This window comes from Panthera tigris, chromosome D4, assembly GCF_018350195.1.
Source record: "Panthera tigris isolate Pti1 chromosome D4, P.tigris_Pti1_mat1.1, whole genome shotgun sequence".
Taxonomy (NCBI): domain Eukaryota; kingdom Metazoa; phylum Chordata; class Mammalia; order Carnivora; family Felidae; genus Panthera; species Panthera tigris.
This window is the reverse complement of record NC_056672.1, coordinates 19,006,553-19,018,635: the sequence shown is the minus strand read 5'-3', so window position 1 is coordinate 19,018,635 and position 12,083 is coordinate 19,006,553. Positions and strand designations below refer to the sequence as shown.

General features: G+C 43.8%; 1 protein-coding gene across 1 annotated transcript in view; it reads left to right on the top strand.

Annotated features, from left to right (window-relative positions):
• Window positions 1–12,083, top strand: part of GNA14 (G protein subunit alpha 14) — a 201,247-nt gene that overhangs the window by 103,948 nt on the left and 85,216 nt on the right. Inside the window, exon 2 of the mRNA XM_042964070.1 lies at window positions 8,159–8,343. Within this exon, the coding sequence (XP_042820004.1) occupies window positions 8,159–8,343 (185 nt within the window). The remainder of the gene's footprint in view (window positions 1–8,158; window positions 8,344–12,083) is intronic.

The following is a 12,083-nucleotide window of genomic DNA, read 5'->3' as shown; positions in this document are numbered from 1 at the left end:
GGAAGTTGAACCTCCGTGCCTGGCTGGCACGGGGTCCTGCGTGGCCCGGTGGAAAGGGCAATCGGCAGGGGGCCTGCCTCTGTGTGGGGTTGCTTCGTCTACTCACCAGACTCACCCACCGAGTCCTGAGTCTTCTCTTGGTTAGACAAACCTGTTTCCTGTTGCTTTCCGAGATCATGACCATCCTGGTTGTCCTGGTCAATAGATATCCATTTGCAAATATTAGTTAGGTTTTTCCTATGTGCTGGGTTTTAGGCTCCAGAGGTGCCAGGGAACACGAGCACTAAGGCCCCACAGAGCCAGCCTGCCGGTCTTCATGGTAGGTCCACACCCTTGTCTGCCTGTAGGTCTCCATCCTTTACATCGACATCCAGAATCGTGTCTTCATTTATGTTTTGACTTAAACTTTTGCTCTGTGTTTGTCCTCTTGTAAAGCTGAGCTAAAAAACAAAAAAACAATGGCTTCTCGCAGATGGTTTCAGAAAACATCCCAGGACGCTGGAGACGGCTCTGCCTATCTGAAAAGCTTAATCAGCTCCTTGCTTTGGCTCTTGGGGAGGCTGTCTTCACAAAAGATTGTAGGTGAACTTTAGAACAATTGATGTACTGTTCAGATGTCCTTGGTCTACCACTTGCAAAGGATTTATTTTGCTTTGGCCTCTGTTCCCTCTTGGCTCCTAAAAGGCAACGTTTTTCTCCGTGAGCCTTTCTGTGTATTTAACAGTAAGCTGAAAGTTGAATCTCACATTGCTTTCTCAAATCTGAGAAAAAGTTTAGAGTTTTAGTGCTGAGACATTTTGTTGGCCCTTTTTCAGTAACATGAATTTTAACCCTCAGTGTTTTTTTTTTAAATTTTTTTGTATCTGGATGTGGTTCATGGGGAGAATTCCAGAAGCCTCTAGAGAAAAAGAGGGGGAAGCTCCTTTAAGTAAATGGGTAAATTTCACATAAAGAGGGCAGTAATTTGTGTCTGTTATTTATCAAAATGTGATACCTGATCACTGGTGGTAGACATGATTTTTTTTTAGTGGGAATATTGCTGAAGTCTTACTTTATTTTAATACATTTAATTAGATTAATCATGGCAAATGATACTGGTTTTTCACCTATAATATCCATGTTTCCTTTCATAACAAGCTTATTTGAGTAAAAAATTTTGCTAAATATTAAAATCATACAGGTGGTATATGAGTATGGCAAACAAAAAAAAATCACAAGATGGGCATACAAATGACAAGGTCTTGGGAAACCGTGGTTAAGTACATGCCAGGGACAAGAGTCGTGTAAAACAGCCTGTAGCCCTGCAAGGTCAAAGATGTATACCCCTCACCCACAGAAAGCAAGAAGCCTGTGGTCTATGTTAAGTATGCTAGAGTAGCAAGCTGTGTGTGTGTGCAATTTTTAACCACTTATTGAGTGGCTATTCTGGGAAAGGAAATGACTCCTATTTAAGGGGCTGGGGAGAGGCAGAGATCCCAGGCAGAGCTTTACAGTGAGAGACTCAGGGGAGTGTGTGAGCCTTACTTGAGAGGCATTTTGGTCTCCTGCCCAGAGCCAGGGAGCAAGGGGGCAGAGAACTGGTACTGGGCCTCCAGGGGATCTGTTACCGGCCAGAGTGCTTTCCTGACAAGTTATCTGCCGATTTGATTACAGAGGACAGTTGCAAGAGGATGACGATAAGCAAGAACCTCAACCTTAATGCAAGTTTAAAAGTACTTATAACCATTGTTGGGTTTTTCCCCCCAAATATGAAAACGTTGAGCTAAAAACTAAATGGGACAAAGAGCCGTTTCCTTTATTAATACTTGGAACAGAATCTGGAAATGGAATGGTAATTTTATTCCTTTGCCCATCTGGTGTTTTAACAGAGTTGGGTCCAGGAGTGAAAGTCCTGCCAGTCTGTGGTCCACTCCCTGTCCCGCCACCTCTCCCCCTCCCCTACTGGCCCCTGTTGCTCAGATTGAATCCCTCAGTAACCTGACACCAAAATGCACCTTCTAACCTAAGGCTTTGGCCTCCCTGTGAGTGAGAGGCCCCCAGGGTGAGAGCTCAAGTTGTCTTCACTATCTGTGGATTTTGTGGGCAAGCCTGGGAGAAAGTCCTCACAAAGAGACAAGAAACAAAGCAGAGTAGACTGTGCTCCTGACCGAATCACACATTGTAAAGTGTGATGGGTTGGGGGTGGAGTATGTAAAGCTAAGTCACCTAATCCTCCAGTCACCAGTAATTTTCATTTAAAAAATCATTTCCTTTAGATTTTTTTCCTTTACTTGCATAGAATAGATAGTTGTAGTCCGTGTATGGGTGTCGAGTTTCTGCTGAGAACAGATGAGGAAGCTCAATTCAGATCCTTAGCTTGAGTTTGTTGGTTCCTCTGGTCACGGTCACAGATGTCATTGCAGAGAGAAGCGCCGCCCCCCCCCCCCCCTTGCCCCTCTCTTGGCCCCATCTGCTGCTGGAGATCTCTCATTTAGAGCAGAGCTCTGAAGGATTAAAGATAAAGTCCTAAGTGTCGCAATGTCGGTACCAGATGAAGACTGCTTAAAAAGATAGGAGGGTGTGACTCGACCATTTATTTGGGGAAACGCTCAGTGTAAAACTAGCACATGGTGTTAACATGGGAAGTGCACATACCAGCACAGACCTGAATTTAGACCCGAGACCCAGCACTTGGAAGCTGAGCGACTTTGGACAAATTTCGACCTTGGACAAAAATTTAAAAAACTATGTAATCTTTATAATTTTCAGTTTCCCTTTTAGAGATAGAAGGTTCTAACTGGGTTGTGCGGTGCCTTACATAAGATCCAGTGCACCTCCCACCCTGAGTCACTCTTCTCTGGACTCAGCCCCCAGGGGACTGTGTCTTTCAATCTCTCTTTCTGCCTTTAACCGAGCCTGTTTTGTTCCATGTTTGGTTTTTTTGTTCTTCAAATAACCACAATATAGAACTGAAGAATATTTTAAGGTATTGGTATTCATCAAATGAGTTTATGTCTTCTTTTTGTGAATATTTTTTGATGTCTGTTTTTGAGAGACAGCATGAGCTGGGGAGGGGCAAAGAGAGAGGGGGTACATCAGATCTGAAGCACACTTTGCTGATAGCAGAGAGCCCGATGTGGGGCTCGATCTAATGAACTGTGAGATTGTGACCTGAGCCAAAGTTGGACACTTAACCGACTGAGCCACCTGGGTGCCACTATTTATATCTTCTTTTTCAATTAACCTTTAAAATCATTTTTAACATTTTCTTCTTGAAATGCTCCATGTCCCAAAGCAAAAAGCAATGACTTGTAAAAAAAAAAATGTTCCTATCTTTGGGACTAGTGGTGAGGTTGGCTTTAACCTCTTGTAAGTGAATGGCCTGTAAAACTAAAAAAGATCTTTACCTTGGTAGAAGTTTGGGCTGAGTCTCGAGTGATTTTTCTGGTCTCAGGGCCAAAATCACAGTTTATGCCTTGAGATAGTTACGTAATCTCTCCTTTCACATCAGCTTTGTGGTGTATAATATGCAGAAGGATTAGTATTTGCTTGGGGTAAGGTAGCACTGGACCAGAGGTCAACCCTGTGGGGGTAGAACAGAAGAATGCATGGCAGTGTCCTAGTGAGAAGGAGATTCAAGGACCCCAGAATTCTGTAAGAGCAGAGATCTTGTGTCATCTGGAACCTTGGATGAAGTTCAGACAGTAGAGAGTCTTCAACAGGTTCTCATGTTATCGTATGGGATCTGGGCAGCCAGGAGTAATCATGAAATGGTGGCTTCAGGGGCTGCTGGTATCACTGCAATCCTCTGGAAAATTCATATCTTATTTTTATGTGATTGATCATGATAGAAGACCTATGGAATAAAACTGTGGCTTCTCACGTTTGTTCTCTTCATACCTTTATTTAGCCATCCGTTGACAGCCAACTATGTAGCAATCAGTGTGCCTGGCACCCAAATGAGTGACCCGGGACTAAGTAGTGAGAGGTCTGCAATTAGGGGATGTGCTCCACTGGGGTGTTGGGGTGTTCCAGGTGCTTAGATTGCTCTAAGGGGACAGGCCTGAGTGTTGAGGGGATGGAGGGGAAAACAATTCCTTCAGGGGAGGTGGTATCCTTGGTGAACCTGAAGGCTGAGGCATTTGTCGCCTGGCTTCTGGGCCCAGCTCCATACTGGCACCCACCTTGCCTTGTTTCCTGACTTGCAGCCAGTTTCCTCATCTCTGACCCACCTTTCTGCCTCTGGAAGTGGAAGTGAGGTAGCAGTGAGGCTACCTGTGAGAACATGCACCTGTCTGAAGGTTCTTCTTCGTGCTCCAGCTGTATGTCTAGAAGATAGTGGTCCTGCTGGGGCTCAGAGTTCAGTGTGGCTGTGAGCTTCCGATTTGTCTTCATTAGACCAGTCTAATGAAGTCCTTTTGGTCATGACCCTGACTTTCTTCCCTGACCATACAGTCTGTCATTAGTCTGACTGAATAAAGCCCTGTGATTACACACACCTTGTAGGGTGGTTGTGTGAGGGATAGGGGGTCGTTTGTCTAGAGTAGCTGCTACACAGTGACTTCTCGAATAGTCACCATTATTGGGAAGGAGGAGTAATCCAGAAAGGGTCACAGCATCAGGACAAGGCTCCTGCGTGGCCACTTGTTGTGCTGCTGCCTGCAGTGGTTGAAGGCACTGCTACTCACATAGTACCCTGGGCAGTTGAGAGGGGATAATCCCCTCTCTTTCCCCATGTTGTAGATACTACAGGTAGTTGAGATGAGGTATACTCTTAAGTACTATCACGTACTCAAATACTGCTGTATTATTCAGGCCTTTAAAAGGAAGGAAATCCTGGGGCCCCTGGGTGGCTCAGTCGGTTAAGGGACCGACTTCGGCTCAGGTCATTCTGTCATGGTTTGTGAGCTCGAGCTCCATGTCGGGCTCTGCACTGACAGCTCAGAGCCTGGAGCCTGCTTCGGATTCTGTCTCCCTCTCTCTATGCTCCGCCCCTGCTTGCACTCTGTCTCTCTCCCTCTCTCTCAAAAATAAACACATTTTAAAAAAATTAATAAAAGGAAGGAAATCCTGGGATGCCTGGGTGGCTCAATTGGTTAAGCATCTGACTCTTGACTTTGGCTCAGGTCATGATGTCACGGTTTGTGAATTTGAGCCCCACGTCAGAGTGCTGCATTAGCAGCATGGAGTGTGCTTGGGATTCTCTCTCTCTCTCTCTCTCTCTCTCTCTCTCTCTGCCCCTCCTTCACTCTCTCTCTTTCTCTCAAAATAAATAAACTTGATATATTAAAAAAATGAAGATGGTGAACTGTATGTGTATTTTACCACAATTTTAAAAAGTAGTTTAAAAGCTTATTAAGTATGTGCCAAGTGTCAGACATTATTGTGATTTCTCTCTCTATATTGAATGGGGACTCCCAAATGTAGGGTGACGATCAGGTGGGAGCCGGTGGTGTGGGCGGTGAAAGGATTCAGCCAAGGCAGAACAAAGGAGATAGCAGTTTATTGAATACATTGCAGGGGAGCGGTGGGCAGGACCACAGAGGAGAGGCCATCTGCAATGAGGCAGTGGGAGGGCGCTGTTTCTAAAGGGAGAAGATGAGGAGGTATGGGGATGTATGAATTTTCCCTTTTATGGTAACTAAGCCTGGTTGTAAGTAGCCCATTGGTCAATTAGGGCTTGTGAATATTTTGAGGTGGGGCACCTGGTGGGTCTGTCTCCATTCAGCCTAGTGGTCACTGTGGGCCCTCTTCCCTTGTTCAACATTCCGTTGCTCAAGCCTGTCGCCCAAAAGTGGCCTCTACAGTAACACCTGGCACAAGGGGAGATGATGTGAGTTAAAAGGAAGGTGGCCCCTGTCTCCCCTTATGAAACGTGCGGACTGGTAGGGGAAAACATGTCAAATGGAGAACGGCATTAATGAGCCCAAGTGTGGCTGGAGCACATGCTATGATTGGTACCTGGAGAACTTACAGTCGGGGAACTTGACCTCATTAGGGAGGCCAGGCCAAGAGCCAAGGCGAGCAGGACGAATGTGCAGAGCATGAGCAAAGGCAGCAAGAAGACCAATGTGTCAGAGAGCAGAGGGTGAGAGAATGTGTGTTGTACGAAGAGGGTGGTGAAGACCCAAGGGGCCAGACCGCACAGCCTTATGGGCCAGAGTGAGGAAGTTTGTCTTTCTTCCTGAGCAGAGTGGGATGCCACTGAGAGTGTTGAGTGAGGGTGGGGAGGTAGAAGAGTAGGTTTGGGTTTTGAAAAGGTCAGTCTGAAGGAACATGTTTTCTTAGAAGGAAAAATCTTAACAGATGTTCACAGTTGTATCTCAACTATCCATGTGGAAAACTTGAGCGACTCTGTTTCTCAGGGCCCTTGTGCTAGGCCCTGCCCTGATGTTTGCAGAGACATCACAGAGACCCACATCCCATAAGTCCAAATAGTTGCAGGTTATAATTAAGCTAACAAACTATTATCACTATGTTCTATCCTCTGACCGTGGCAAACATGTCTTTAAAATGTCAAAAAAGATGTGTACAACTATGGTTTTTATGTGACTAAGTGTTAGCAAAGTTCCAGAGGATTAAATTTGTCTGTAATTGCATTGTCTGGTAGTCTGTTGGGCCAATGAGATGTGGATGAGTAGTAAAGATTTTATAATTAATCATTTACGACGCCACAATTTTTTTGCTGCCATTATGGAAAAATCAGTATATTTAAATTAAGGTTTTCATATAATTTGCGCTCTTTTGACAGAAATACTGAGTCAGACAACTTCTTTTTTTTGCAACAGCTTTGTTAAAATATAATTTGAGTGCGGCACAACTCACCCATTTGAAGTTACAACTTGCCTTGAATCATTTTAGTTCTGAGATAGCTTCTCATAAATCTTCAATTTGAAGAAACTTTGCCCTGCTGGGGGCATATTGACATGAATTGTTACAAAATTCTTAAAACAATACTAAGATTTGAAAATGAATCACGAGTATAATATAACATGACTTGTTCCAAACATGGTAATGGGATCTCCTACAATAAATTATCTTTTTTTAAGCTATAATTGACATGTAACATTATATTAGTTTCAGGTACAATAAATTATCACAGAAAATGTTAGAAAATATTTTCATTGCATCATATCCATCTTTATCACTTACACTGGAACTGTCATTGTCTTGTCAAGCATTATCTCAATCTAATGTTAATGTGGAGTCCTGGTTGAGGTGCCTGGGTGGCTGAGTTGGTTAACTGTCCTACTTCAGCTCTGGTCTCAAAATTTGTGAGCTCAAGCCTCACATCAGGCTCTCCATTCACAGCGTAGAGCCTACTTGGGATTCTCTCTCTCTCCCTCCTCTCTCTGCCCCTCACACTTACACTTCCTGTCTCTGAAATAAATACACTTAAATTTTTTTTAAAATGTGGAGTCCTGGCATCTTATGTCCCACATGTCATGCCTGGACATCTCAGAGCAGCAGGAATGGTTTGATCCTGTAAACTGTTCCTCTGCTGCCCACATGCAGGTGTTGTGAGTTTGGAGGAGCCCCTGGACTACAAGTTGGAATAGGAGGAGGAGCCAGAATACCGGGGATGGTGCTGGATTGTGCAAGGATCACTTGTGCTCACGTATCTGAAAGGCAGGAACTGACGAGTGAATAAGACTTTGATCCTGTTGCTGAGGTCCTCCCGGCGCACTGATGCAGCCTCCATTACCACTGCTGCTGTATTAGCGGTAGTGGAACCCTTAGACGTTTGGGGCTTTCAGACACAGTTGCCAGTTATCAGAAGGAACTTAGGAAAAGGGATGTAGGGGAGCAGTTTCCTGGGGCCTAAACAGTGCTGGTTATAAGAGCTGATGGTTAGAATTACTCCAAGGAACAGAGACACTCATGTACCCTTAAGTGTGTGTGTGTGTGTGTGTGTGTGTGCGCACGCATGCACGCTCGCACGTGTGAGAGGGAGGGAGAGAAGGAGTGGGAGCACAGGGTACAGAATAGGGACTCCTCTGCCTAGGGTCAGGATACTGACGCCATATTACTGGCAGGATACTGGCAGGCCCCTTCCAAGTTGACCCAATCAACCCTGTTCATCACGATACAGACCAACACAGCCGGGAGGTCCCCTCTTTCCTAGCGTGTTCCTTTTGAAGACTGCTGACTGCATTCTCCCCTTGTGTTGTCTTACCAGGAACTGGTGAAAGTGGCAAGAGCACCTTTATCAAGCAAATGAGAATCATCCATGGGTCTGGCTACAGCGATGAAGACAGGAAGGGGTTCACGAAGTTAGTTTACCAAAACATATTCACCGCCATGCAATCCATGATCAGAGCCATGGACACTCTGAGAATACAGTACGTGTGTGAGCAGAATAAGGTAAGCGCCACAGGGGTGTTGGCCCTATTTGTGGAGGCATGCGTTCCTTCTCTCGAGAGCATGTACATCTTTTGACAAAAAGATTTACAGAGTGCTTTGGTTTCAGAGGCCAAAGAAGATCTGGGGCCCAAACTCCAGAGGAGTGTGATGAACTTAGTTAACTCTGTAGTCTTGTCTTCTGCAGGAGTTCTCTCATGGGGGTACTGTGGTGCTCCCCAGTGTGCTGGGATTCAGAAATGTGGGCATTAACATTGCTTTTTTCAGGTGCTGAGAAAAGGTAACCCATTAATTTTTTCACTGGCACAGTGGAGATCGTGGGCTTACAATGGCCAACTTTCCCAGAATTCCCAGTCATGGGAAGTAGGGTCATAAATGACCTGCAGACCGCACAGAGCAATTGGTGGGTTTTCTTTCTTTATTTTAGGAGCTAGGTAATGGTTGAGGAGAGTGATACTTACATCCCAACTAGCAATGGGCTCTCATAAAGTACTAGTTTCAAGCTGGCTTTACTTTTGCTATCACCACTGGTTATTTAAGATATAATTATGTTTAAAGTCATAGGAAAATAAGATAACCAGGAATGTGGAAGGACAAGGCAAATAAAATTGTATATGGTATATTGGAATACAAATCTATTGCCAAATACTATATCTGAGTTCATTAAGAAAATAGAGAGGAAATAGTTTATTTAAAATAATTGATACTGAGGGAGACGCCAAGGTGGCTCAGGCAGTTAAGTGTCCAACTCTTGATCTCAGTTCAGGTCTTGATCTAAGGTCATGATTTCAAGGCCCAGGTTGGGCTCCGTACTGGGTATGAAGCCTCCTTAAATGAAATGAATAAAATAATTAATACCAAGATACAACATGACATGATAAAGGAATATTCTAAGATGAGTCTTTTGTGGGTCTACTAAAAAGAATTTAGCTGCTACAATGCCAGCATTGCATAGGCTTTAGGATGGACCCCAACAACAACTTTATCACAAACTTGTAGCACCTACATTCATGTATATTTTATACGTGATATACGAAGAGTTTCAGAGCAATCAATCTAAATTTTTATCCTTCAGTGACCAAGTTACATAGGAACATAGCATGCACCCAAGTTTTGACTTGACTTTACGTGATGTCTGCAACCTCACTCCTTTACCACCATTTCCTTGCACTTTTGAAGAAATGAAGGAATGGGTCTTGCTTCAACCTTCAAGAACGTTGTGCTGAAAAATGTGTGTATGTGGGGGTGGGGTGAATTAGCCTTTAGTGTATCTGGTGCCAAGCAGTGTAAGAGGTTACACACTGAGCCATTGGAAGCTTCTAGAGGTGACTGTGATGATTCCATGATACACTGGTTTTGAATCTGATTGAAAGTGTAGAATTATTTTTTAATCACTTATCCAGTTGACCCTTGAACAACGCAGGTTTAAACAGTGCAAGTCCGTATACATGGAGATATTTTCAATAAATACAGTACAGTACTATAAATGTATTTTCTCCTATGATTTTCCTCACATTTCCTCTAGCTTCTTTCCTGTAAGAATACAGACTATAAGACATCTAGCCTACAAAATATGTGTTTATCAACTGCTTATGTTATCAGTAAGGCTTCTGGTCAATATCAGTCTGTTAGTAGTTAAGTTTTGGGGAAGTCAAAAGTTATATGCACGTTTTTGACTGTTTAGGGGTAGATGTCCCAACTCTGATGCCGTTCAAGGATCCACTGTACCAGGGATTTGGAAAATGAGGCCACCTGTGGAAATTTAGGGTTATTTCAAAAAAGAAGTATGTCAGGAACATCCTTGTGAAGATTTTAGTTAATCCATTTGCCTTTGTTGGAAAATGCATTTTGTTTCTCGTTCATAGTGGGGTGATGGGGGGAAGCCTGGAATTTAAGGGATGGACTTGTAAACGGGTCTACTGGGAAGGAAAAGCTCAAGTGTAAGTTCATTCTATTTACCTTGGCGACATGTGTTTTTAAAACCCAATCAGGTTGAAAATCAGCGTCTCTGGGTTTTGGTTTTGTGTCGTTTTCCCTCAAGGTCTTCCAGAAGTACTAAGGGTTTATGTTTTAAGCAAAAACATTTTTATGGGGTTTGGCATTCGACCACTTCCTCTTTCTCTCTTGGTCTTACTCCTTCTTCATAAGGCCGTGTCCACTTGACCACTAATCTGCATTAGGTTCCCAGGGCTGCTGTAACAAAGTACCTCAAACAGGGTGGCTTAAAACAGAAATACATTCTCTCCTGGTTCTGGAGGCTACAAGTCTGAAGTCGTCATTGATTGGTTCCACTTGGAGGCTCTGAGGAAACATTTGTTTCAGGCTTCTCTCCTAGCTTTGGGCGGTGCTGGATATCCTCGGAACCCTTTGGGCTTGTAAACATGCCATTGCAGTCCCTGCCTGTCCTCACACAGGGTTCTCCCCTGTGGGAATCTGTTCTCACGGCGTTCTCCTTTTTGTGTCCAAATTTCCCTTTTCTTCTAAGGACACCAGTCATTGGATTAGGGCCCACCCTCATCCCAAGTAGGATCAGAACTTGATTACACCTACAAAGATTTCCGGATAAAGTTGCTTTCTGAGAAGTTTGGGATTTGCATGAATTTCAAGGGGATATTATTCAACCCAGTGCAGTCTGCCCTCTGCACCCCACCCCCCATTCATGTTAGTCCCATATGCAAAATATATTCGTCCTGTTCCAATACCCTCCAAAGTGAACCCATTCCAGCATGAACTTAAAATCTTGAATCTAATCGCAACCTCAACTGAAAAGGTTTCAAATCTCATCATTTAAATCCTCTAAATGAGGTGAGGCTCTGGATGTGGTCTATGCTGGGGCCAAATTCCTCTCCTATCTCCTTTTCATTTGCTGCATCTGGCTCCCTTCTCAATGCCTTCTTTCTATTTCAAGTACCTACATTTATGCTTCATAAACTTCCTCTTATCCCTCATACAAATGCCTGGGATGAATCACAGGCTTTACAAAGAGGCATAAGATTGAGTAGAAACAACACTGGTGGTTCGTTCCCAAAAATCTGGGCTCTATTCATGGCTCCCCTGTGGGTCTGGGGCAGAAGTCAGCAGTCTTTCTGTAAAGGGCCAGAAAGTAAATATTTTTGGCTTTCAGGGCTATATAGTCTCTTTCCTGCTCTGCTGTTGTGCAAAATCACCCATAGGAGAGGTGTCAACAAATGAGTAGACCCACTTGGAAGCTCCATTTGCAAAATGTAAATGCTATTCTTAACCCATGGGCCATACGAAAACAGGCCACAAGTGGATTTCATTCACACTCTGTGGTTCTCCACACCCAGTCTTAGGGGAAGCCATATAACCTCCCTGGTTTTGCACTTCCCCAAATGTTAAATGTGGACAACACATGCTGTTTCTACATCATAAGCCAACACGAGCAAAAAGAAGTGCTTTGCAAATGAAATGGCACTACAGAAATACAATACGGAAATATTATTGGGGCAGCATCAAAACCCAAAAGTGGACTCATTATTTCTTCTGTTTGTTTAGGTCATTTTCATCCCTTCATTGTTTTTCAGATACTTTTTTTCTGTGGGCTAATCCTGATTCCAGATGAGAAACTGTAACAAAGTACCATCCTCAGAGCACAAAATGATAAAACGATGAGTGTTCATAGTATTAAATAATAAAGAAGCATGGGGTCACCTGGGTGGCTCAGTCAATTAAGCATCTGACTTCAGCTCAGGTCATGATTTCACAGTTTCGTGGTTTCCAGG